Source organism: Rosa chinensis, chromosome 7, assembly GCF_002994745.2.
Source record: "Rosa chinensis cultivar Old Blush chromosome 7, RchiOBHm-V2, whole genome shotgun sequence".
In the NCBI taxonomy this organism is placed as follows: domain Eukaryota; kingdom Viridiplantae; phylum Streptophyta; class Magnoliopsida; order Rosales; family Rosaceae; genus Rosa; species Rosa chinensis.
Window position 1 is genome coordinate 44,858,462 of NC_037094.1, and position 22,742 is coordinate 44,881,203.

General features: G+C 36.6%; 2 protein-coding genes across 6 annotated transcripts; both read right to left on the bottom strand.

Annotated features, from left to right (window-relative positions):
• Positions 1-5,638: 5,638 nt before the first annotated feature.
• LOC112175118 lies at positions 5,639-12,443 on the bottom strand. Its single transcript, XM_024312783.2, is given in 9 exon segments — positions 5,639-5,916; positions 9,819-9,864; positions 10,029-10,082; positions 10,156-10,207; positions 10,764-10,814; positions 10,907-10,930; positions 10,933-10,959; positions 10,962-11,174; positions 12,261-12,443. Coding segments are annotated over 8 exon segments (435 nt in total). The 5' UTR covers positions 11,043-11,174; positions 12,261-12,443; the 3' UTR covers positions 5,639-5,816.
• A 3,695-nt stretch (positions 12,444-16,138) lies between these two features.
• LOC112175226 (adenylate kinase isoenzyme 6 homolog) lies at positions 16,139-18,552 on the bottom strand. 5 transcript variants are annotated; one of them, XM_024312882.2, is made up of 5 exons: positions 18,186-18,314; positions 17,337-17,542; positions 17,165-17,238; positions 16,635-16,977; positions 16,139-16,540 (listed from the first exon to the last, which is right to left on the bottom strand). In XM_024312882.2, exons 4-5 carry the CDS (start codon positions 16,964-16,966, stop codon positions 16,354-16,356), a joined length of 519 nt encoding a protein of 172 aa, XP_024168650.1. In that variant the 5' UTR covers positions 16,967-16,977; positions 17,165-17,238; positions 17,337-17,542; positions 18,186-18,314; the 3' UTR covers positions 16,139-16,353. The 5 variants fall into 5 exon arrangements, with proteins under 5 accessions (XP_024168650.1, XP_040365901.1, XP_024168647.1 ...); XM_040509967.1 differs by lacking the exons at positions 17,165-17,238; positions 18,186-18,314 and adding an exon at positions 18,361-18,552; XM_024312879.2 differs by lacking the exon at positions 17,165-17,238.
• Positions 18,553-22,742: the final 4,190 nt, after the last annotated feature.

Below are 22,742 nucleotides of genomic sequence, written 5' to 3' on the forward strand. Positions count from 1 at the left end.
AAGACCTTCTCATTTAAAATTCAGACCATACACATTAAACGATCAAGGAAAAAGACTCTTCAACTAATCAGAGGGATCCACATCAGCTACATCATCACCATCACCACCACCTCAAACGCCATCACCTCAAATCTCATCACCACTTTCACCTACACCACCTCATACCCCAAGCTCACAATCCTCTGAAGAAGTAGAAAAGGCTAAAGGTACTCAAAGTATCAAGGATCTCTCTACGTCTACTGTTGAAGGAGAGCTTCCTCTTTCCATTGTTTCTCCAGCTGCTGCAGAGGGTAAGTTTGCCAATTTCAAGATCAAGAGTGGACTTCTTCATAGGATACCAACGTTTCATGGACTCTCCATGGAGGACCCAAACAAGCATCTGAAGGAGTTCCAGTTTGTTGTTGGAAGCATGACACCCCCAGAGGCAGATGAGAACATTTTCAAGCTTAAGACATTCCCCCTTCTCCCTAGCTGACAGAGCCAAGGATTGGCTATATGAACTTCCAAATGGACATGTTAGATCATGGGACACCATGATGAAGGCATTTCTAGAGAAATTTTTTCTTGCTTCAAGAGTTATCACTATGAGGAAGAAAATCACTGGGATTCAACAGGCTACAGATGAGTCTTACCCTGCGTACTATGAAAGATTCAAATCTCTTTTAGTGTAGTTTCCCCAGCACAAGTTCAAGGATGAAAGTCTCCTTCAGTATTTCTATGAGGGTTCGCTCCCTCTTGAGCAACAAATGTTAGATGCTGTAAGTGGAGGTACTTTTGTGGACAATACTCCAGCTTAAAGGAAGGGGTTGAAAGTTCAAGGATGAAAGTCTCCTTCAGTATTTCTATGAGGGTTTGCTCCCTCTTGAGCAACAAATGTTAGATGTTGTAAGTGGAGGTCCTTTTATGGACAAGACTCCAGCTCAAAGGAAGGGGTTGATTGCTAACTAGGCTGCTAATGCTTAACAGTATGAGGGCATTAGGACCACAACTCGCCAAGTGAATGAGGTAAATCTAAACTCTGATATAAATGCTAGTTTGGACAAACTCACTTCTCCTATATCTCAGGTTTTAACACCAAAAGTACAAGGAGTAGCTCAAGTTTGTGGGTTGTGCTCTACTCAAGGGCACATGATTGACAAATGCCCCCAGTTGATTGAAAATGGTGGATGGGAAAGCGTGAACTATTTGGGCTTCCAAGGTCAAGGGCAAGGGCAACCTCGTCCAAGAAATGACCCATTCTCCAACACTTAAAACCCAAGATGAAGGGATCACCCTAACTTTAGATGGAGGGACAATGACAATGTCCAAAATGCCAATCAGAACACCTACAACAGAGGACCCCAAGGAGGATTTTTTCAGAGGCCTCAAGCCCCTCCTCAAAACCAAGGTATGTCCCCTAACTACGATAAGATTATTGAAATGCTAAATAGCTCTACACAGGCCTTGATTCAAGGGCAACATAACCATGGAAAGGACATAGTGGATCTCAAGAAGCAAATGGGACAAGTGGTGGACTTCATGACCAAGTTCCATGAACAAGGTAAGCTTTCAAGCAACACCATTCCAAATCCTAAGGAAGGCTTTGAAGACTCCAACAACTGAGGAGCTAGTGAGTTGTGTCTAGGCTGAAAGACATTAAACATTAAGCGCCGCATGGGAGGCAACCCATTTCAAAAAAGAACCTGTGGAGGAGATCATCAACGCAGATTTGCTTTCTTGAACTTCTCTACTTTTATATTTTCGTTAATTTTAATTTGCACAATAATTTTTAATTTTTAATTTTTGGTTTTTGGTTTGCGTTAACTATTCCCTATATGCTTAATTTGTGAAATGCATGCTATAAATTTTTTTACATTGAGGACAATGTATGATTTAAGTGTGGGGGAAGGGTTTAACGTTAACTACTTTTTTTTAGTTGTTAGTTTTGTAGTTAAAATATAAAATAAAAAAATACAAAAAAAATCAGAAAATATCGATAAATTAAAAATTTTGTGTTAACTTTGAGTCTTGTTTTTCATTTTTGGTTTTTATTTTGTTGAGTCAAAATTGTTTTGGGTTAATATTTTCTTCAAATTAGGCCCATCTGAGTAGGATGTGATGTCTTAGGTCTGGTTTGAATAGTAGAAGTGTTTTCAAGTGGGCCCTAGGGTCCTCCAAAATCATTCATCTCTTCACCTGGTTATGTCTCAAAGGAGTTACCGAAAGAAGAAGAGAAAAAGCCCAAGTCCAAAATGTCTTTGTTGCGTCACTTTTGTTTTGTTTTTGTGGAGGAAGAAGAAAATAGAGGAGGAAAATTTCATTTCAGCCATGGCAGCTTATAGGCTTAAGTTTCTTTGGCAGAAGAAAACCCCGAGTATTGGAGATTTAGAGGTTTAAGTTTCCTTTTTTTTCTTTCTTTTTTTGAAAGGAAAAAAAAAAAAGAAATGGGGACCCCGTCTGGGTAATGGGGAACCCCGCCCCCGGTTGAAAAATGCGGGGAAAACCCGCGGGTACCCCGCCCCATTTGCCCATTCCTAAATGATCATCATTGGCCCCCATCTAGAGGTCCCTTAGCTGAACATTAATATCAATGAGCTTCATAATATGCTCTCTCATATTCCCTGTGCTAGTGTCCTTGAGTTCATTAAATTCTTTTGACAGTCTAGCTGTCTCAGTCTTATCACTCTCTATGTACATATCATGAATGGCATACAAGAAATCCATGGCTAGTTTAGGTTCCTCAATACTATCTCTTAGTTGTATCCGACATGCAATGGCAGACTCAGGATTTTATCTATACCAGGCGTAATGAAAAAAAAAAAAAAAACCTAATAGAAATAATTAGTAGTTAAGCACCATATTTAAACTTTAAATACTACTAACATTTCAATTGATAAGTCCATATGTTAAAAAAAATTAAAAAAAAATCTGATCATTTTATTGAAAAAAAAAAAACAATTATAGATTATATATTTAAATTTAATTGATTATGACTATTGTATTGAATACTTTAACATGGGTTAGTGGGCTGATGTCTATTTTAACCAATAGAGATTGGGCTGTGGGGACATAAAACTTAGGGCTTAAAAGTTAATAATTGTGCCACATTTTGTGACTTTTGTGTGCTAATGATGTTAATTATATATTAATTGCACTAGGATGAAAGACTCAGTGATGGCACAAGCTCCCAGTTGGCATATACTGGGTCCGCCAGTGCCGACATGGTAGTTCTTATCACATTCTTTGCCATCTTATTTGCGCTATACCACTCCTTATAGTATTTCTTCTCTTCATATGTGCTCTCACTATGAAGCAACTCAAGTTCATCCTCATTCAGACAAAGGTCCCTAAACCAAGCAATCTTGCATATCATTCAATAGCCCTTTAACTAAAGTCAATATCATGCAACACTTTTGAGCAGAAGACACAATATTCTGTAGATTCAAATCAATAAGCCACATCCATTGAAAACAACTTATCCAAAAAAAAACAAATCACATCTTTAGACATAAATTTGTATTTTGCATTCTAAAATTACACAGTACTACTTTTTTGGATGCAAAATTATAGGTATAATTTTAAAACACAAGATACAGTTTTTCAGGTTTGTTAACCAAAAACTTTCTGCAAGAGTCAATGAAAAGTGCTTTGTGCAATGTATTCACTTAAACCTACAGAAAACACAAACCAAAATTTGAGGTTGAAAACTTGATTTTTTATCCAGATCAATGATCCTCATAAGAAACTAAGCCCTTTTTGTACCTGTAGATTTTAACGGTGCCTAAAAATTTTGGGAGATGTTTTGCATGCATCGTTATATCCAAAGTACATATTCAAAACACAACAACTCATATCATACTAGGCAAAAAAAAAAAAAACAAAAAAAAAAAAGGAATATAGATATGCACACAATTTGTTTCGATTCCAGAAAACATAAAACCATCTGAGGAATGTAAATTTCATCCTGTTACCATTTACGTTAGTCTATGCGCATGCCGAGAATACATCTAGGTTCTTGTGCTCATCAATTAACATAAAACAATTTGAATCGAAACAAGATTTTCTGAAGACCTAACCTTTGCAATTTTCCCAATTTTGCTGCAAAAACTCTTTTGCAAAAGCATGAATTCATAAACAGAAGGCAGCAAATCATCCTTCTTGGCATCTTAATTCGGAAGCGTAGGAGTTTTGAATTCCCAAAAGATGAATTGATCTTGTGCGTCTCCGATTCCAAAACCCAGAAACAGCCCCAAGTAAAACAACGATCACTTTCTTTAGTTTCTGAAGGGGGTCTTTAGGGCTGGGTCTGAGCCTCGGATCAGCATATGCGACTTCTTGGGCCAAAAAAGGAATTTTTTGAAGAGGCCAAAAATGGCCTTTTTTTTTTTTTGATCAAAATGGCCTGTTTTCTTTAAAAACCTAAAACGATTTTTACATCAAAATAAACTAAAGAACAATTTGTGAGCCTAAGCTCTTATATCAATTGTTGGTTTTAATGCAAAACAAGCTCCATACATGTTATACATCTTTTAAATCGAGCGGCAGAAGGAAAAAAAAAAAAGAAGCATTGATTGTACTCATTCTAGCAAGATCAACTCATTACCGAAACCCGCACTTTCTGTAAGATCGTTGCAAGGATCAAACAACTACCATAAGAAACTGTTAGTTTTCAGTCCATTGCAAACTTCTAAGATATTGATACCTAGCTAAATTGACACAAGGCACCAGCAACTCTGTTTTTGGTCACAACCTGATCACTGGGCAAACCCTCCCTCGGTCAGTAACTCATCCTACCAAACAAAAGCTATCAACTGCCTGCTACACCAGTAAGTAATCCTTCTCATATAGTTTTGAGGTCCCCCATTGTTGAAGTAACTCGATCTACTCATGCCTCCAGGTTTTAACTCTACTGTTTTACGTTTCATGATGCCCACTGATCAGAGCTGAACATTGTCTGCGAGGACAACATTTGTAATTCGTGGCTTGAATAAGACCTGTACTTTATGATGCCTAGTCAACTACTTCAAAGGTGGGCCTGCTTTGCTACATATAGGGACTTCAAATGTACTATTCAGAACTGTATTTGAACAAAATCCTCAGAAACCAGAACTCACTTGCGCTCCATTGGATGCACTTGACTTTGAAGAAAAGGATTTGCAGTTGACAAGCCTAAAAATGTGAAAAGAACTATAGTTTTCTAGATAGAATATCCAAAAAAAAAAGCACTACATGCCGGCTTCATATGAAACTCATTTGTTTTCTTCTCTCTTCTAATTCAAATCTTGACTTATAGCAGCTGTATAGTCTATACAATCTATTTAGCCTCATAATGTCAACTAAATCCCTCGATTTGGAACCATTCCTTCTAAATCAGCTATCAAGCAAAGTCACAATCAACAATAATTAACACAAGCAACAGATCTACAGTTGATTTCCTCAAGTAATAGCCAATTGTGGTCCTTGCCTATATTGTTTTCCTTTTCTTTTGTTATGATTTGTCCTTGACTACCTAAATCACATTATACTGTCACTGTTACAATTAATGGGTATAGCACACTAGCAATTCTTCATGATGCGATTATGCCGTGTGAGCCTTGTGAGGGCAATTTCTCCTGTGAATTTTCACATTATCAGACTAAATAATGAAAACTCCAGGCAATAGAGTAAAATCATCTTGAGATACTATTATTGTTATTCAAAAAGATCTATTGGAATAAGTGAAGAATAGTAACCATATATATAACATCAGTTACAAAATTGTAGTGGATTCTTTATCATGTGCACCTTCAAGAAATCATCCGAGTCTTTCTGGCTGAGAGCGGGAGGTATGAGTCTCTTCAATATGTCGAGTAAGAAGCGAAATTCCGTAATGTGAGGCACTTGAGGTGGCACAATACGAAGTCACCGTAAGTTAAGCAAACTTTGGAAGTGCATAACCTACAGAACTCCATATATTATCAGCAAGTTTAACAATATGCACCCACAACTGAAGACAAATTTTTTTTTTTGCGTACAAGACCCAGAAAGCAACTGTCACACACTCCAGGGTCATCCAATCAAACCAAATGTGAGGCCAGATAAAAGTTGCAAATTTAGTCTGTAACAAACCAGTCCTAAAAGTCTTTATCAGGACAAAGCATCCTAACTGGCCCAAATCCTTATTGAACTAAACGAATATATCAACTCAGTATTCCACTATAAAAATACATATATGTAATAAACAAATTTTTGAAGTACCCAACCAGAACCTTTCTGAACAGAACTCACCTAGGGATCTGCAAACATGCAATAAAAATGGGATGAGCATGAACAAGCTCAGCGAGTGACTCAAATAAGATGGTAGTCACAAGATTATAAATCACAAGCACCCAATTCACAAAATGTAAACCAAAATTGATTACAAGCAGCACCGATCATCACCACGATTCAATCAACAATCATGTTCAACCTACCGGCTTAAATCACAAGATTTATTTTAAATCCAACAAACTAACAATGAAAGCTCAAAAATTGATACTGGCAATGTCACCGTAAACTGGTTAACCAAATATCATATGGGAATGCCACCGCCAAACCTATTAGCTAAACCGGGCTACCACAGCCCAATGACCGGGCCACTAATCATGGACACTGTCAAAATAGTCAAACATGATGACGTCCTAATAGTAATGTGCATATTGCAAACACCACTCTCTTGTGGCTAGAGGATACTAAAATAGTATATAGTTTTAGTGCTCCCACAACAATAAATTGAATTCTAAAAAAGAATTCGTACCACCACAAACTCACCGAAATCAGATCACTACCCATGCACTAAATTTTCATGTTACAATACTGACTCTTCAATAACCAAAAGCACAGTACACCAAAATCATACTATTAATTTTATATGGTCACATGGTGTTAAGAAAATCAAAATATAATCAACAAGGAATAATATAATGAAAACACAATTTCATAATATAAAAGCCACTCACTCACCTCAAGTCTTAAGTAGATCCAAAACAACACAATTTTGTAAAACTAGAGAAGATCAGTTAGTCCCTTCACCACCCGATAAGTGTAGAGATCTTCCTCTAGAACCTTGTTACAGTACCCAACTTCAAGCAAACCTTCTTTGTCAGATTCTCACATTAAAACAGAGCCAACCAAAAACCAATTTCTTCTCATTTAATCTCATTACTCTCCTGACCAGTACAACCAAACCAAAATGGGAACACCCATTCACCAAAGCTAGTTGATAGTTCAATCACAATACCAACACTACACACATCTATTGACCATCACAATCATCTCTCTCTGTGTCCCTTTCTTTGTTTCTGACCTTCTCTCTGTTAGAAGCAAGCCTCTCCCAAAGAAAACCCCCCTTTCTTTTTCTTCTTTCTTCTTCCTGTTTCTTCTTTCTATCATTTTCGCTTCTCCTCCGTTCTCTTTTTCCCTCTGTTCTCATTTCTTATTGTTTTTCTTTACTGCCCTTTATTCCCCAGTCAGCAACAACCCAGCTTGACACTTATCCGTTGATTCCAAAACCAATACATATAACTGAAGAGTTCCAATCAAAACAATAACAGTCCAAATAAATAAGTAAAAGAAACAAATCGACTAAATTTGTCCGGTAAACTTCAAATCTAAAATTTCAATAGCTTCTAAACACAAAATAACCAAAAAAATCTTTAAAATCGGATATGGTATACTAGACAGTTACAACTATTTAAGAAAATTATTTAATCTTGTATTTTAAGGCCCTAAACCCCTACTCTCTAAGTGATTTAAGTTCTGATGGGCGGCTTAGTCAGTGACAAGTTCCCCATTAAAAACCATAGAAAGAAGACTTGGATACCCCAATGGCCCAATACAAGATGAACTATTTAGCTTTCCCATGTCTTAGGTAAGGAAGTATGACCATGAAATTACTCAAAGGGTAAAATCTTTATATAATACCTGAACTATCACGAAATACACTTTTTGGTACCTACAAATTTTTAGGGAGTCTAGTGGTACCCGTACTATCCCTCCGTTAGCCATTTTAGTACTTCCGTCAATTATTCCGTTAAAGTATGGGTAAAATCGTAAAACACCTATTTTTTTGTATTTCTTTTACAAATTTTTTATTAAACTAAACTAAACTAGGTTAAAAAAAATACCTCGAATTGAATTTAGTGAATATCTAGATTTACCCACCATCTCCATTGATTAATCCTATTAATTGTTCGAGAAAAAAGTTACCTCATTAGTTGACCCAAATTAATATATATTAAATTTTCATAAAAAAAAGAAACTAAACAAAACCAAAAGTACTTAAATTAATTGCCCCAAGTATCCGGAGAACAGTGACGAATAAATTGGGAATTTTTTTTTTTTTTATGTGTAATATTTTTTTAAATTATAGATATTCAATATATTAAATTCTATAATTTCTAAATATGAATGAAATGCTATTTTACTCACATAAGTGTCACATGACCGCCACATAAACATTTTTAACGGAATAATGGACAGAGGTACTAAAAAGGCTAACGGAGGGATAGTACAAGTACCACTGGACTCCCTGGAAATTTGTAGGTACTAAAAAGTGCATTTCGTGATAATTTGGGTACTATATGAGGATTTTACCCTTACTCAAATGAAGATGACCCTACCAATGCCCCCTGACGTGTAAAAAGAAGAGGAACAATGGACACGTCATTCTAAAGCCCATAACCAAATGTTCCATTGTCAAAATTTTATATCATGAACCTTTTGAGACCGGAGGCTAATGTTAGAGGTTACTGTCAGGAAGAAATTTTAGCATGCAATCAGGAAGCCAAGAATTTATTTTAGTGGTTTGAATATATTAAGATTATAACAATTATTTAACATTAGTCAATAAAATCACTGGTTTACAAAATGTAATAATTAATTCAGACAATTGAAAATTACATGATGCAAAGACAAATTGCACGGTAAATAAAAAGCTCTCATGTTGCTATCATGGTATGGTTATAAGAGGTGTGTGTAGCAACTCCATAGAGTATTGTAACTAACATTCAATTACAGTGCACCAATACGTTGATGACAGGTTTTGTTCTTGATCTATATTTATAAGAAATTATAGCAGCCTGTCATCAATCATCACTAGTTTCAAAAGGCAAGGGAAGTAGCTGAGGTAGAAGCTAAAGGTTCAATCTTTAAGCCATTCTATGGTATAAAATTGAATGGAAATCTCAGTGAGGTCAATTGTACCATGAGCACGGCATAAGTCAAGCATAATGGCATGGGAGAATGTAATCCATGATATCTATATGCCTAAGTAACAATGAACATTAAGAATGGACTCATGTAATTCAGTCTTTATTATGCATCTTTACTGCAAAAACTTCAATTATAGCAGAATGTAATGGGCTACTAATAGTTGCAAAATAGAAAGGGTATTCTGATGGTGCACAGTGAAATATAGGGTGGCATCCATATGTTGTCAAGCCCGCAGCCTTGCATCTGGCACAAAATATATAGTCACTGAATAACTTTATAAACAGGGAATACAAAATCCTTTTGTTCCTTTTATTTCAGGATGCCTAAATTAAGATATGAGTGCGCAAACTGCACTGAACCTAAAAGATTGAAGATGATATTCAACTCAAATATGGAGGAAAAGATATTACCTGTCCATTAGTCTAAAAAAATCATTGGCCAAGAATCTCTTCTTGATTGTAGTAGCTAATCAGTGCATGGTTGCTAAACGGCAACAATTTGGCTAAGAGAAAAAAGAGTAATAGCAAAGGGAAATGTAAAGAGCATTTATAACAATCCAAAACTAATTCAGAGTACTTTAACCCATGAAGAAAGGGCAAAGTTCATACCTCCAAATGCAGCACTGGCACCTGAAAAGAGTAGCAGCGGAGCAAGCTGCAATTAAAGTTCAAACACACACGCACACACAAAAATTGTGAATTAGACTCATTCACATCCTAATGTAACACATTCATGGTGAATCAAAATTTGTCAGTGTGCATTGCAGGTTATGGAAACTGGAATGCCAAAAGAAAAGAAGCATATGAGATCTACCCCACCTAAGAAAGGAAGAGACTTTGGTCCTTTTAAGCGATTCTGAAGGAACGGGATCCCTGCAATCAAGTAACACTAAGAAAGTTGCAAATATAAGCACATAGTTTTTGAAGACAAAGGACAAATCTATACCTGTATTGCAGCCATGAATTGCACTAAGCATTCCACCAATACCTAAGCCAGCCTATTCAAATAGTAAGTATTAGAAAGGCTCAAACATAAGCAGAACAAATAGCTATATGACCAAGTTTTGGTAGGATGGTCACGCTCATTAATATTACGCTCAAACATGACCTTTTTCAATACTCCATACATATAGACTAGAAACCCCAAAACAGAACTGCTTTTTGGTTCTTCTTCTATATGATGAGTGGACTATTCATAGAGGGTTTAAGCCTAATTGTTCATGTATTTGGCAAATGGGTGAATTGTTACAAGAATAGGGACAGTATACATATAATTTTAGAGGACTCCATAGCTAGCACCAACTATACAATTACAAATTGGGACAGCGTAAAGATCTTGGAGTTCATGAGTGATGCTAATCTTTAATGTTCAGAACTCAATTCTGTACATTACTTAAAAAGCGTTTAAATCCATCTCGTATATCAAACCCATGAAAATTCAAAATCAAAAGCAATTGTTCCATTAAAAAAAAAAAAAAAAAGAATGGTGAACTGACTTTACACAAGTTGGCACCTCAGGGATTTAAACTAGTAGATAAAAAGAAAGAAACTTACAACAGCAGTGGCATCATGAAGAACAGGAGTGACAGTCCATTCACCCTTGCCCTGGAGATTAACAAAACACAGAAAGTCAGTTTCAAACAACAAAGTCAGAGAATCAAAACGTCAAACTAGTAATCTGGGTTATGAGACGGTACTGAATCATGGTCAAGGAGAGAGAGAGACAGCGGGGGCAGCAAGGGGTGCCGAGGGCCTGAGGCCTGGTTTCAGGGTAGGATCATGATGCAGATTCCCACTCCTTAGCTTCTGTTCATACACCTCTCTCGTCCCCATTCTCAGGCGGCCACTTCACGCATCAACAAACTCACACTCTGCTCCTCAAACTAGGGTTCAATAGGGTGAGTTTGATAGGGTTCTCATTGAGTAGGAACCGGTGTTGGCGTTGGTGTTGCCAATTCACCAACACTGTCAACCATATGCAGTAAAGAAATATAACGTTAAAAAGGAATAACGGCAAGTATGATGCAAACTGTAAGTGGGAAAAGCACTTGAACCTAAATTACACAAACTGTACTGCACTATGGTACTACCATAAGTAACTTCAATATTGTTGGAGTAACAAGATAAGGAAAACCAGCACGGCACTGGGGGATATGTTGAAGACTAGAAAAAGAAATTAGCATAACAGATGCACATAGCAGAGTAAAAGCCAATGGGTAGAGGAAAAAAAAAAAAAAACTTAGTCTGATTAAGTCATAGAAGAATTGTTGGAAAAGCGAGAGAAGAGCAATAGGACAAAAATCACAAGAATCAGGCAAGAGAAAGAAAGAGACAGATGAATATATTTGATTTGATAAAAAGCAAATGTTGTCATAGTTAGAGCAATATCATGTAATTGTTGCAAGCAAACTTTTTTTTTCTTTTCTCCCAGATATGTTCATTTCTTTCCAGTACACTAGATATCTATCATTTGCCACCATAGTCAACATTTAACAAAGTCTAGTGGATCAAGTCATCAAGCCAGCAATAATGTATACTGGATCACTGAAAACAGTAGAACATAAGAAAGCAGTAAATAGTCGGAAAGAGTTAAACGCGCCACTAGTGTCATATGAGAGGCAATCAGAAGGGCATATCTGGCAAAAACTAATAATGCAAGGGAGACAACAGAACCAAAGGATGGTAATTCATCCATTATTCATAAGAGGGTAACCAACGGATATAATGCAAAAGCCGAATCAAACTGATATGCAACTTTTAAAGGCAGTAACTGCAAATTCCCCCATCTTCATAAAACAGGTCCTTTACAATTCTAGCTAGCTAATAATCTGATTTCAATTTCAACTCCCGAATCACATCCGTAACTAACTAATGCCCCGATCAAGTCTTCACCATATAATTTTAAATTACAAGCTTTTTTTTTTACTTATTATCACCAAAAATTTGTCATGTCGCTTGCTTAAAAAATCATGTGGATGAATCAAGAGTAAATCCATTCTATTGCGCAGAAGGAAAAAAAGGAAAGCAAATCAAGCGAGTACAATTTCTTACCTCTGCCTCTCTCTCTCAAGCGGAAGAGGGATTTCGAGCCCTGGGGCGGCGGCGGCGGAGAGGCGGAGGAAGAAAGAAAGTACTACGGAACTGAATGCGAGCTGTGAGGATTGAGGAAGAAAGGAACCGAGTGCTGCCTGAACTGGTGAGTGAGGAATGGTTAATTGATTTTCTTGTCTCACTTTAATCCGATTCATTCTTCTCAATTTTTTACAATTACTAGGACAGAAATATTCTTAATATTATGGTAAATAATTTTTTTTTAATAAAAAAAATTAACAGAGTGATTAAAGTGAATAACATAGTTAAAGTTGAGTGACCAAAATTATATATTTAAAAAGTGAGTGATCAAAGTATCGAACAGATAATAGTTGAGTGATAACTCCCTTATTTAAAACTCTTCATGAAGTCTTCATCTTAAAGTCCTTATTATATACCTTATTAGAGTTATTTTCTCAATGACTCAACTTACATTATCTTATTAGGTAATGTGAAGGTTTGTGCTTGGAAGGCAGCCTCTAATATTCTTCCCACACGAATTAGGCGTAGTGAAAGGGGTATTGATATTGATATCCAATGTCCGTTTTGTGATGAAGAAGTTGAGTCCCCTATTCATGCCCTACGAGATTGTTCCCATGCAGTTAGTATGCTCCAGGTAGCTCATATTCCTAATTTCTCAAGTGCCTCTTGTGTTGCGGACTGGTTGGTATCCATTTACGCATAGGCCCCTGCAGATTTTGCTCCTTTATTGATGACCATTTGGGCTACCTGGAGTAACAGAAACTCCCGGATTTGGGATGAGGAGTGCAAGTTGGCTACTGATATTGTGCCAATAACGATGGGTTGGTGGGAGGATTACAAGGTTGCTCGCACTCCCTCACCTTCTGTTAATAGATCAAGGTCTTTGAGACTTTGACCCATGTTGATGCGGCTTTTTGTTTGGATTCGAGTATCACAGGATTGGGAGGTGTGTTCAGGGACCATGAAGGAGTTGTTTTGGGGGGCTTTCGACACACAGTAATGGTGTCTAGTTTTGCTCGGCATGCGGAGTTGTTGGCTTTGCTTCTACGAGTGCAGTTGACTATTGATCAGAATTTCACACCGGTGATAGTGGAAATAGATTGTATGGATTTAGTTCAAGCTATCTCTGGCTCATCCCTTTATCAATCAGAGTTGGGGTTCTTAATTGATGACCTGCGAAACATGTTGAATGATGCTTTAGATGCTAAAGTGGTTTTTGGTAGTAGGTAGGTTAATCTAGTGGCGCATACTTTGATGCAAGAGGCCAAAGCTGGTCAGTTTGGTATTGATTTCTTTACCAACATCCCTCCAAGTGTGGAGGCTCTCATACTTGCTAATTGTAATGATGTTTTATCAATGAATTAGTCTTTCATTTCCCTCCAAAAAAAAAAAATTTGGTGATTTTTTCCCTCCCCTTTCATAAATTGATGATTTAAAGTATTTTCATATGTATTCAGTTATAAGAAGTGTTGAGATCGTTTTTATAGGATTCAGGATAGTTCATTTTTATGAATAATACCAAATTTTCGGTAGAGTCTCTCTGCAAGACTAGTTTTATATTTCATGGTGAAATTTGAGACGGGTCATATTACTCTGCCTTGTATCTGCATTGCTAATCAGCACCCTGATTCAACCGAATACATCCCATCTTTTCTATAACACCAAACTCCTATTACGGTGGGAGGAAGATACTTGACTTGAAGAATAGTGTTAACCAACGATCTCGGAGAAGATGCAATAATACGCGAAACTGTTTTGGCTAGCAGTGCTTGATTAAATGATGAAAGGCTCTTCAACTAATAAATAATAGCCAAGTACATTTGTTTCCAACAGCAACTCCTATCAACATAACTTGCCACAAGGTGAGCAGTGTTATTTAAACTTCTAGGAACAAAATTTGCTAAAGCCAGAGTCTCATGCAATAGGCTCTCCATAACAGCATCCTTCGGGCGGTGCCCTTGCAACTGGTGAATCAAGTACAATATGAACTAAAAGGTTCAAGAGATTATATTAGTCAAGTCTTTATTAAGAATGTTCAAATGCGAACTCGCCCCAAAAGGCCCTCGAAATCTAAAACTACAGAATGAAACATACCAAACCAACCAATGCATAAAACATTAAAACAAAACACAGGAAACAACAATCTATCATGAAGATTGTTGATGACTGTTAAACGAAAGATGTTAGTTCCCCATTTACTAAGATGCAATGAACCTCACTAAGGATCAAGCAATAAGATGCAATGAACCTCACTAAGGATCAAGCAAGATCAGACCGTTGATACTAGTAAAAGGATCAGGAAATGTCATGTCAAATGATTCTCTCAGTAATTCATTCAGGGCTGGGAATTAAATCGGTATAGAACAAACCAATTAAATCGGTATAGAACAAACCATTTCTGCTAGAAAGTGCTGCATTGTGCTTTGTTTATTAAATCAGTAGCGTGACACAAATGATACTTATTTTTCAAATTACTAAACTCCGATAGATGGGAACCCAGAATCTGAGTCCAATATACTTCTTTTTCAAAAATTAAGCAGATGCAGACATGAATACAATATATGAATGAAGTCTTACCATAATGTATATATATGAATGGGAAACATTCACTGGGGGGCCAAAAAAAAAAAGAAAAAAAAAAGAACATTGAAAATCTTGTTAAGCCTTTACATTGCAGCATTAGCTGCAGAGTTCTTTTTAAGGTGCAGTTCATTAAAGAGGGATTCTCACACCGTTCAAGAGTTCTTTCGGAGTACGTCTATCATTTCAAAGATAAGCATCTAGACGAACGAAAAGCAAAATATGAAAATTCTATAATATCACATAAAGGTTACTTTTCTCAATTAAGACTTAACAATCAATTTAGGGATCCAAACAACAGACAACAAAATAGAGAGTATTGCTGCCTCATTTAAACCATAAAACTCAAGGAACCAATGCAAGTGACTGCATATTATGAAATAACTGAGCAGATTTTTGTATCTGCATTGCCTAAATTCCATTACAGCTCAATGCTCAAGAAGTTTATAGAAAATTATTCATGCTTGCATGGGTCATAACTAAGAAACAGACCAGCCACAATTCCTTTTACCATCCAACTTGACCAGTCATAGCAATTTGGCCAAGCAAACTATTACCTATCAGAATATCAAGCCTTCAAATCGATGTATAGTTTTAGACCTGCTAGGTGACTATCAAAAGGAGAATGTTCTCATATCAGGTTTTAAATTTTACAGCCTAGAAATCATAAAAGCAGCCTGTTACTAAAAGGGTAACAAGAATGAGCTTTTCACAAACAATTGGATCTCCTCCAAGTGTCCATGCTATCTATCATAAAGTACCCGTAAATGTTCAAAATACAGGGACTCCGAAATATTTACCCTAGTCAACGCATCAAAGAACAAAAAATTAAAATTAGCTTAGCCAAAAGGCATCAATAAAGAAGCAAGTCGGTGCAATTTTTAGTCAGTCTCAGTCAAGTGATCTCTAGACAGACTTCTTTTACATCCCTACTGTATAAGTTAGTTACAGTGTTATAATTGAATTGAACAACATCATACATATGAAGTCTAAAAGATATGGAATACCCAATTAGATGTAGAAACATAACTTAACATACCTCAATACTTACAAGCACTAATCCAAACAAATCCTTGTACGATCCAAAATATAATTCAGTCTTATCCATGATCAATTTATCACTATTAAGAGACAATTGTCACATTCATAGACTTGAACAAAGTCCTACCTATGAACATTTTATAACAGATGGAATAGTAATTCTAGTAGAAACCTAACTTCGCACACCTCAATACTGTAACAAGCAGAAGACATTAATCTAACTAGTAGTCCAAACAAAATCTGGTATCCAACATAAGAATTCAATCTTATGTGGATAACTTTGAAAAGAAATTTGATTTCACCAAATCCTCAGATCACATCAACATTAAAATGACAAGAAATTGGATTTGAATAAACTATAACATTAGTACAAGAAACCTCATCTTAGATGTTTGACCATATGAAACGACTAAATAAAAACCTGCTTCAAGCAGAACTATACCGTGGCAGACTAAGTTGATGGTTGCCACCTCCTCACCCAATCAGTCAAAGAAGCGAGATTCGTTGAAATGTCTTCAATGCTATCACTCTTCAGAGGTTGTACAATATTTTCCGGGTAGCTCTCTTTTGCCTCCTCAAGCAGAGTTTGAAATATTTCACATTCAACATTGTTGGAAAGTTTAGAGCCGGAATACCCTCTGTAACATCCAAAACCCACAAAGAAAATATATGATTTGAAGTTGTAAGACTTTCATTTAGTTAAATTAATCCGCCAAAACAAATAGAGATTACCTTTGAGTCAAACGGTCATACAAAACAGTGTTGTCAGTCTGAAGCACAACCACAAGATCAAACCATCTCTCAGGGAAGAAATCGCAACCGTGGTAGTCCACTATGTTCCCTCCTTCTTCCATCATATCTTCAAGCTCGTCGCACACCAGGTCTTCATTAATGACGTAACAGTCAAGCTCATTGTCCCAGCCATCATGGAGGCTCTTTGCCTTGACCAACTCACCTATGTTGATGTGGCGAAGCTGTGTCTCTTCTGCTAAGGCAGATGACATTGTTGTCTTCCCTGTTCCGGGTGTGCCAGTCACCAATATATTCGGCCGCTGCCTTGCCATGCCCTTCTAGTCTGCTTCAGGGACATAATGAAATCAGAACTAAACTCCAGTTCAAAAGAATCAAATCTTACAACTTGACCAAAACAGATATTACAACATAATCCCATCCGGAAAACCAAACATTTAAGTATAGCATTTGATTATAATATCCACTAAGACAGCAACAAAAACCATCAAATCATAGGGTAACAGTCTTACAGCTAAAACAAGTGGACCATCAGACTGAAAATAATCTCAAAACAGCAACTGAAACAATCGGAACTTGAACAAAGCTAAAGAAACAGGTGCATCAGTGGCAACTTAAACCATAAAAGAGCAGCCGGAGCTGAATAAGTAAAAGAAAACCCATAAGAAAATGAAAGCCCGTTACCCAGAAAGTTAAAGCGTCTTAGGTCTTGCGGGCGGGAGTTTGTGTCTTTGAAGTTGAGGCTCGGAGAGTGGAGATTACTAGCAGTGGCAGATCCAGGATTACAACCTTGGTGGGGCTTGAATTTCTTACCAAAGGCTTTAATTAATAGTACAGATGCAAGGATTTAATTAATGGTATAGATGCGAGCGTCCACTGCAAACTAATGTCTGCTCTAGTTCAACAACAAAGCAAAACACAACAATAGCAAATCAGTAATCGCATCAAAACTCCGTAAATAAAAATTAACCAGAATATTAGCAGAGAAATGAAGCACATTTTCCACACTAGATATAAGAGAATTCAAATCAAATAGTCTACAGTCTACACTGACAGATTTTCATTAAATGTGTATGCTTTTAGTGGCTACCTTGTGGTAGAATTAGAAAAACGACTGCCCTTCACCTAATATGTTCATCTTATTCATAATATTACACAACACCACGAGCTAACTAGTATCATATATAACGACGCTGGAGCCATTTATGAGCTACCTAATCTATATAAATCTCTCTGTACTCCATGATTGTTTTCCCCAAACAAGCACCAACCCAGCTTTGCTCCAAAACTAATACAAAACCATTCACTCAATACGATCAAATTCATGATTACACTAGAAGAAATCTTCAAATGCTTACAGAAACCTCTCACTGATCCAAACAACAAAGACCAATTCAAACCCACCTCCCCAAAAACCTCAAAAGAACCAAAAGCTCCAATTTTTTACTCAACTGCTTGATACCCAATTCACCCAGCAATTTCATCAAACTCAGTAACTCACACACTGCCGGCAACCCAGCAATTTATTCTCACCTGATTTGAAATCATTAAATCAATAACCAGCAATTTGGTAATCTGAAATTGCAACCCAGCATGATTAAGTGAGAGGAAGAACTGAAGAAGCAGAAGACTAGGTCTAGAACTCAATCTGAAGAATCGGTAGTCTAAAAGGAGAGAACAGAGTCTTAAAAACAAAGAAGTTATATACCTAATTTTTCTTTTGGGCCCAAAAAGCCCGGTGGGGCTTGACCCCTACCCAGCCCGGGCTGGATCCATCAGGTCTATTAGAACTGGCTGCGACGCGATTTGGCTGTTGCCTGTCAAGGTGTTTTTTTTGGCTCTTGGTTTTAGTTTTTGTTAGTTTTCGGGATTCACCCATTACTATTGGTCTATAGTACCATAAGTGTCTCATTTGTTTGTAAGTAGGAGTCGAATGAGTAGTCGTTACTTTTAAGTTAATGATTTGATTAAAAAAAAAAAAATTGTTCTTTTTTAAGTCACGATTGTCGTCTTGGATTTCGGTGGGGCTCTCCATCTAGATAACGGACTAGTTGTCTCAATTCCTTGCAAGTTTTAGGCCGTGCGATTTAGTTCCACTATATATGTTCTTATGTGATCGCGAAATCTTGGGATGACCAACCTAACAATTCTTTGTTGTGGTCACTTGTCATAGTTATTGCTATAGTTTTTGGTCAAATTGATTTGGCTAGTTATCCAATTCTGTCATTGTTGAATCCATTGATATTTTATCTTGCTTGATGTAATTTTTTAGTTGGTGTTGTGATTGTTATGGATCTGTCGTTGGTGTTTTTTTTATCAAAAAATATTTAATATCCAAATTCTTGTTTAGAATTTCAAATGAATCAGAGATAGAGACAAATTCAATAAGAAATTCGTATTGAAATAAAAAGATATGCTAGCTACCTTCCCTTTCTGCATACCTTCTCTTTTAACATTTCTCACGCAACAAATGACTTGTAGATCCTACTACAATCTAAAATTTAATATTTAGCTTTTCAAAAAAAAAAAAAAATTTAATATTTAGTGTACTGGAAACTAAATTCATTTTTAATGGCTATTTTACTTGAACCACTCAAGTTGTCCATTTGATTATTCTCCTGAGTCCACCTTTAGGCTTCTCTTCTAGTTAATGAGACTATTTTCATAATGAGAAAACAACATGTGTATCAACAGGGACCAAATCTGATCAACATCTATACAGTTAGCCATTCATGTCAGTTTCTTCTATCAAGAAACTGTCATTATGTGTCAACAGTATCTACAAACTAAACATCAGATTACAAGTATGACCAAATATGATTTAATATATATATTCTCTATATTTATTTCAATGCTTGATAATAGTTTTTGGTACGTACTTGATCTTATTGTCCCTTTGAAAGCAGTTACTTTAGCTAGAAAGGTCGCTAGTATTTGATGGCTGAGCATGATGACGATAATCTTATCGTGATTAATGAGTTGTTCCTTCTATAAAACGAAAAATCATGTTCGATAACTTTCCGGTTAATTGCATAATTACTGTTTAGTCCTATTATCCAGATGAAGAGTCTCTGGCATGGCTCATTTTTTGGTTAAATTATTGAGATCTCATTTTCGTATGCAGACGTACAACAGCAAGGTTGGATTGTGGACCCTGCTTCTCCAATGATTACTGTGAAGAAGCAGCCTATTATTACTGAGCAGAAATTGAATCCCAGTAAATTGCAGAGCTTGACGGAATATATGCATTCAATCTGGAGCATTAATTCAGTTTTAATTAAGGAGACTGAAGCTGCGAATTGTCTTTATCAAGCAGCTGCTTAATTACTTGGATTATGATTTAGTAGGGTAAAAGCTACAAAGCTTTCAGATTGTGTATCTATGGAAGCTTTTGAGCATATTATTTTATGGAATCGTTCGGTAGGTACTTATTATAACTAGTGTTACTTTTACATAATTATCTTGTCATCTGAAGTATCTTTGCCCAGCTAATCCTAATTTTACTGCTTTTAATCGAGAGTTGTCTTTACTTTGAGAGTTTGAGTTATTTGATTACAACATATTTTTCATATATTTGGCTGGTAATGACATTCACGAAATGGATAAGTTCATCTCCCACTTGCTGAAACATGCCCAAGGGTTATTGGTATGCTCCCCCATTCTAACAATCTCAAAGACTCAAACCCTCCATTCTAACAAGCTCAAACCCCCTATCAAAGAAATAAAATTTTACGGCATATTAATGTATTGATACATTACATAGACTTTGTTTAAGACAGAGATAAACTGATTCAATACAAAAGTACGTAAAGTTTGTCTCAAATTAGTCTATCAATTAATGCATATATTTTTTAAATCATAATAGTTCACTCAATGTATTGGTACATTTTTGTAAATGAATCCAGAACAATAAACTATAAATATCTGGGCAGCTTTGTGGGTTTTATTATGGGTTTTGACATGTATGATTTGGAGTCATTTGGCCTGTGAATTTTTTCCTCAGAAGTTGGTCGTTTGATTGCTTCCCAAGAAAAACATAGTTCCCTGAACATCATCGATCTTCATTTTCCAAATAATTTCTGGATAATTGGAATTCGTAAAATGAAAAGTTTCAAAGTAGGGTGATCGTGTCACCTGAAACGTCCCACCATAACTAAAAGAAAGATCACTAATTAATTACTTGCTTGGGATGCTTAACGAAAAGAAGTAATATATAACTTGAACGATACCACCAAGATGTGTTGATCGATATTTCAGGGAAATCGATCGAATACCCAGAGATTATAAGTTATAAGCACAACAATATTTTCATCGATCTTTCTGGATGTGCCCATGAATTCCGATGACGGTGGCGAAATGAAACGAAATTTTGAAACCCAGATACAAATCAGAAAACGAGTCTTCAATTCATTTACAGAAACATACGCGTACATCAAAATTAAGCAGGAATTGTATCTTTGTCTCCATTACAGTTCAAGGAAGCTAGCTACACTTGCAACAACAACACTACACCATCCTCCTTTTCCTTCTATTTACAACACCGCCACCATTTTTAAGAGGCTTCGTCTGCTCGCACAGATCCGAAATCAAGCGAAATCGTTTCTTCTTAATTCGCTTACCGAAACCCACTTCATCTTCATCTTCCTCTTCAAACACTCTATATTTAAAGGCAGAATTAGAAGACACCTGATCATGATCATCGGGATGAGCAGTTGGCGTTGTTTTACCAACGCTTTCTTCTTCTGCGTCGTAGTAAATCGTATCGGAGCTTCCGCTGAGTTGCATGAGCAGATTTGCTGCGTCTATTATTTCCGAGTCCGAAACACTTGAACTCTTCCTCTTCCTGCCAGCTGCTGCTGCTGCTGCTGATGATGATGATGATTTCGCCATTTCTATAACTTAGCCGAGTCAACGAGGAGTCTCTGGCTCTCGTTTGGTTTTGGTTTTGGTTTTGGAGTTGTGGTCTGTACGTGGCTTCACCAAGTTTCCTGTTCTTTGCTTTATATACAAGGCGTAAGTCGGTTGCGACATAATTCTTTAGTATTTGTTTTTCTTTTCTTTTTTCGTACATTTTTCTTATTTGTATTATCTTTTTTTTTTTTTTAGGTCTGATGGGTGAATACATCATTCTTCGCTTTTCTTCTCCCACTGTCCCACACGGCTACACTCATGCGCAGGAACATGGACTGGGCCGAGTCTTTAAGGCTTAGTATTGGCCCATGTCGAGTCCATTTGACAGGATAAAATCCGGAACAAAATATATTAATTTGGATTCGTGTCTGAAATTCTTAGGCTTGTAAAATGGCTTGATATAATTCGATTTTAACACGTGTATGACCGTTCAACTCGTGTTCGTAAAATAACTCAACATTAAGCTTGATAGGGTAATGGAGTTGAGCTTATATAAACTCTAATATATATATATATATATATATATATATATATATATACTGGTTTTTTGCACCAACAGTGTCTGGACACTTTGAGGACTGACAATATGATACCCGAACTTACAAAGTTATCAATGTGATACCCGGACTCATTTTTTCTTATCAACGTCGTACCTCCGTCCATTTTCCGTTACGGTGCCATTAATTCCAGGACGTCTAACGCACGTGAGGCACTAAATGAGGATAAAAAGACTGATTTGCCCTAATTGTAGGGTTATATATGACATTTTAAATATATATATATATATATATATTTTTTACTCTCTTCACCTCTCGTCTTCTTCGGAGTTTCTGGGATTCTCAGACAAATGTCAAAACTGAAACTGTTAAAAATGAAGCGGAAGAGGAAGGCGATGTGGCCATGGTGGGTTTGAAGGTGACTAGAGATCTGGAGAGGTGTTGGCGTCCAATTGGAGCTCAGACGACGGCACCGTCCTCTTCGCGCTCAGCCTCCACACTATGGTGGTGCTTGTGCTCACGCGCGTGGGGCACAATGTATTGATCTCTCTGGTTGTTTCGGGTCACAGAACACTTGATTTCGATGAAGAGACTGCTGCTGAGGCGTTTGAGATCACATACCAGAATTGCACATCTTTTCTTTCCTTTCTTGTCGAGTCTGGGTTCAAGAACATTAGAAAAT

Coding starts and splice junctions, on each gene's coding strand:
- LOC112175226 (XM_040509967.1), bottom strand. CDS start 16,966: ATGGCAAGGCAGCGGCCGAATATATTGGTGACTGGCACACCCGGAACA. Junction 16,541..16,634: donor TATGACCGTTTGACTCAAAG/GTAATCTCTATT, acceptor TGGATGTTACAG/AGGGTATTCCGGCTCTAAAC.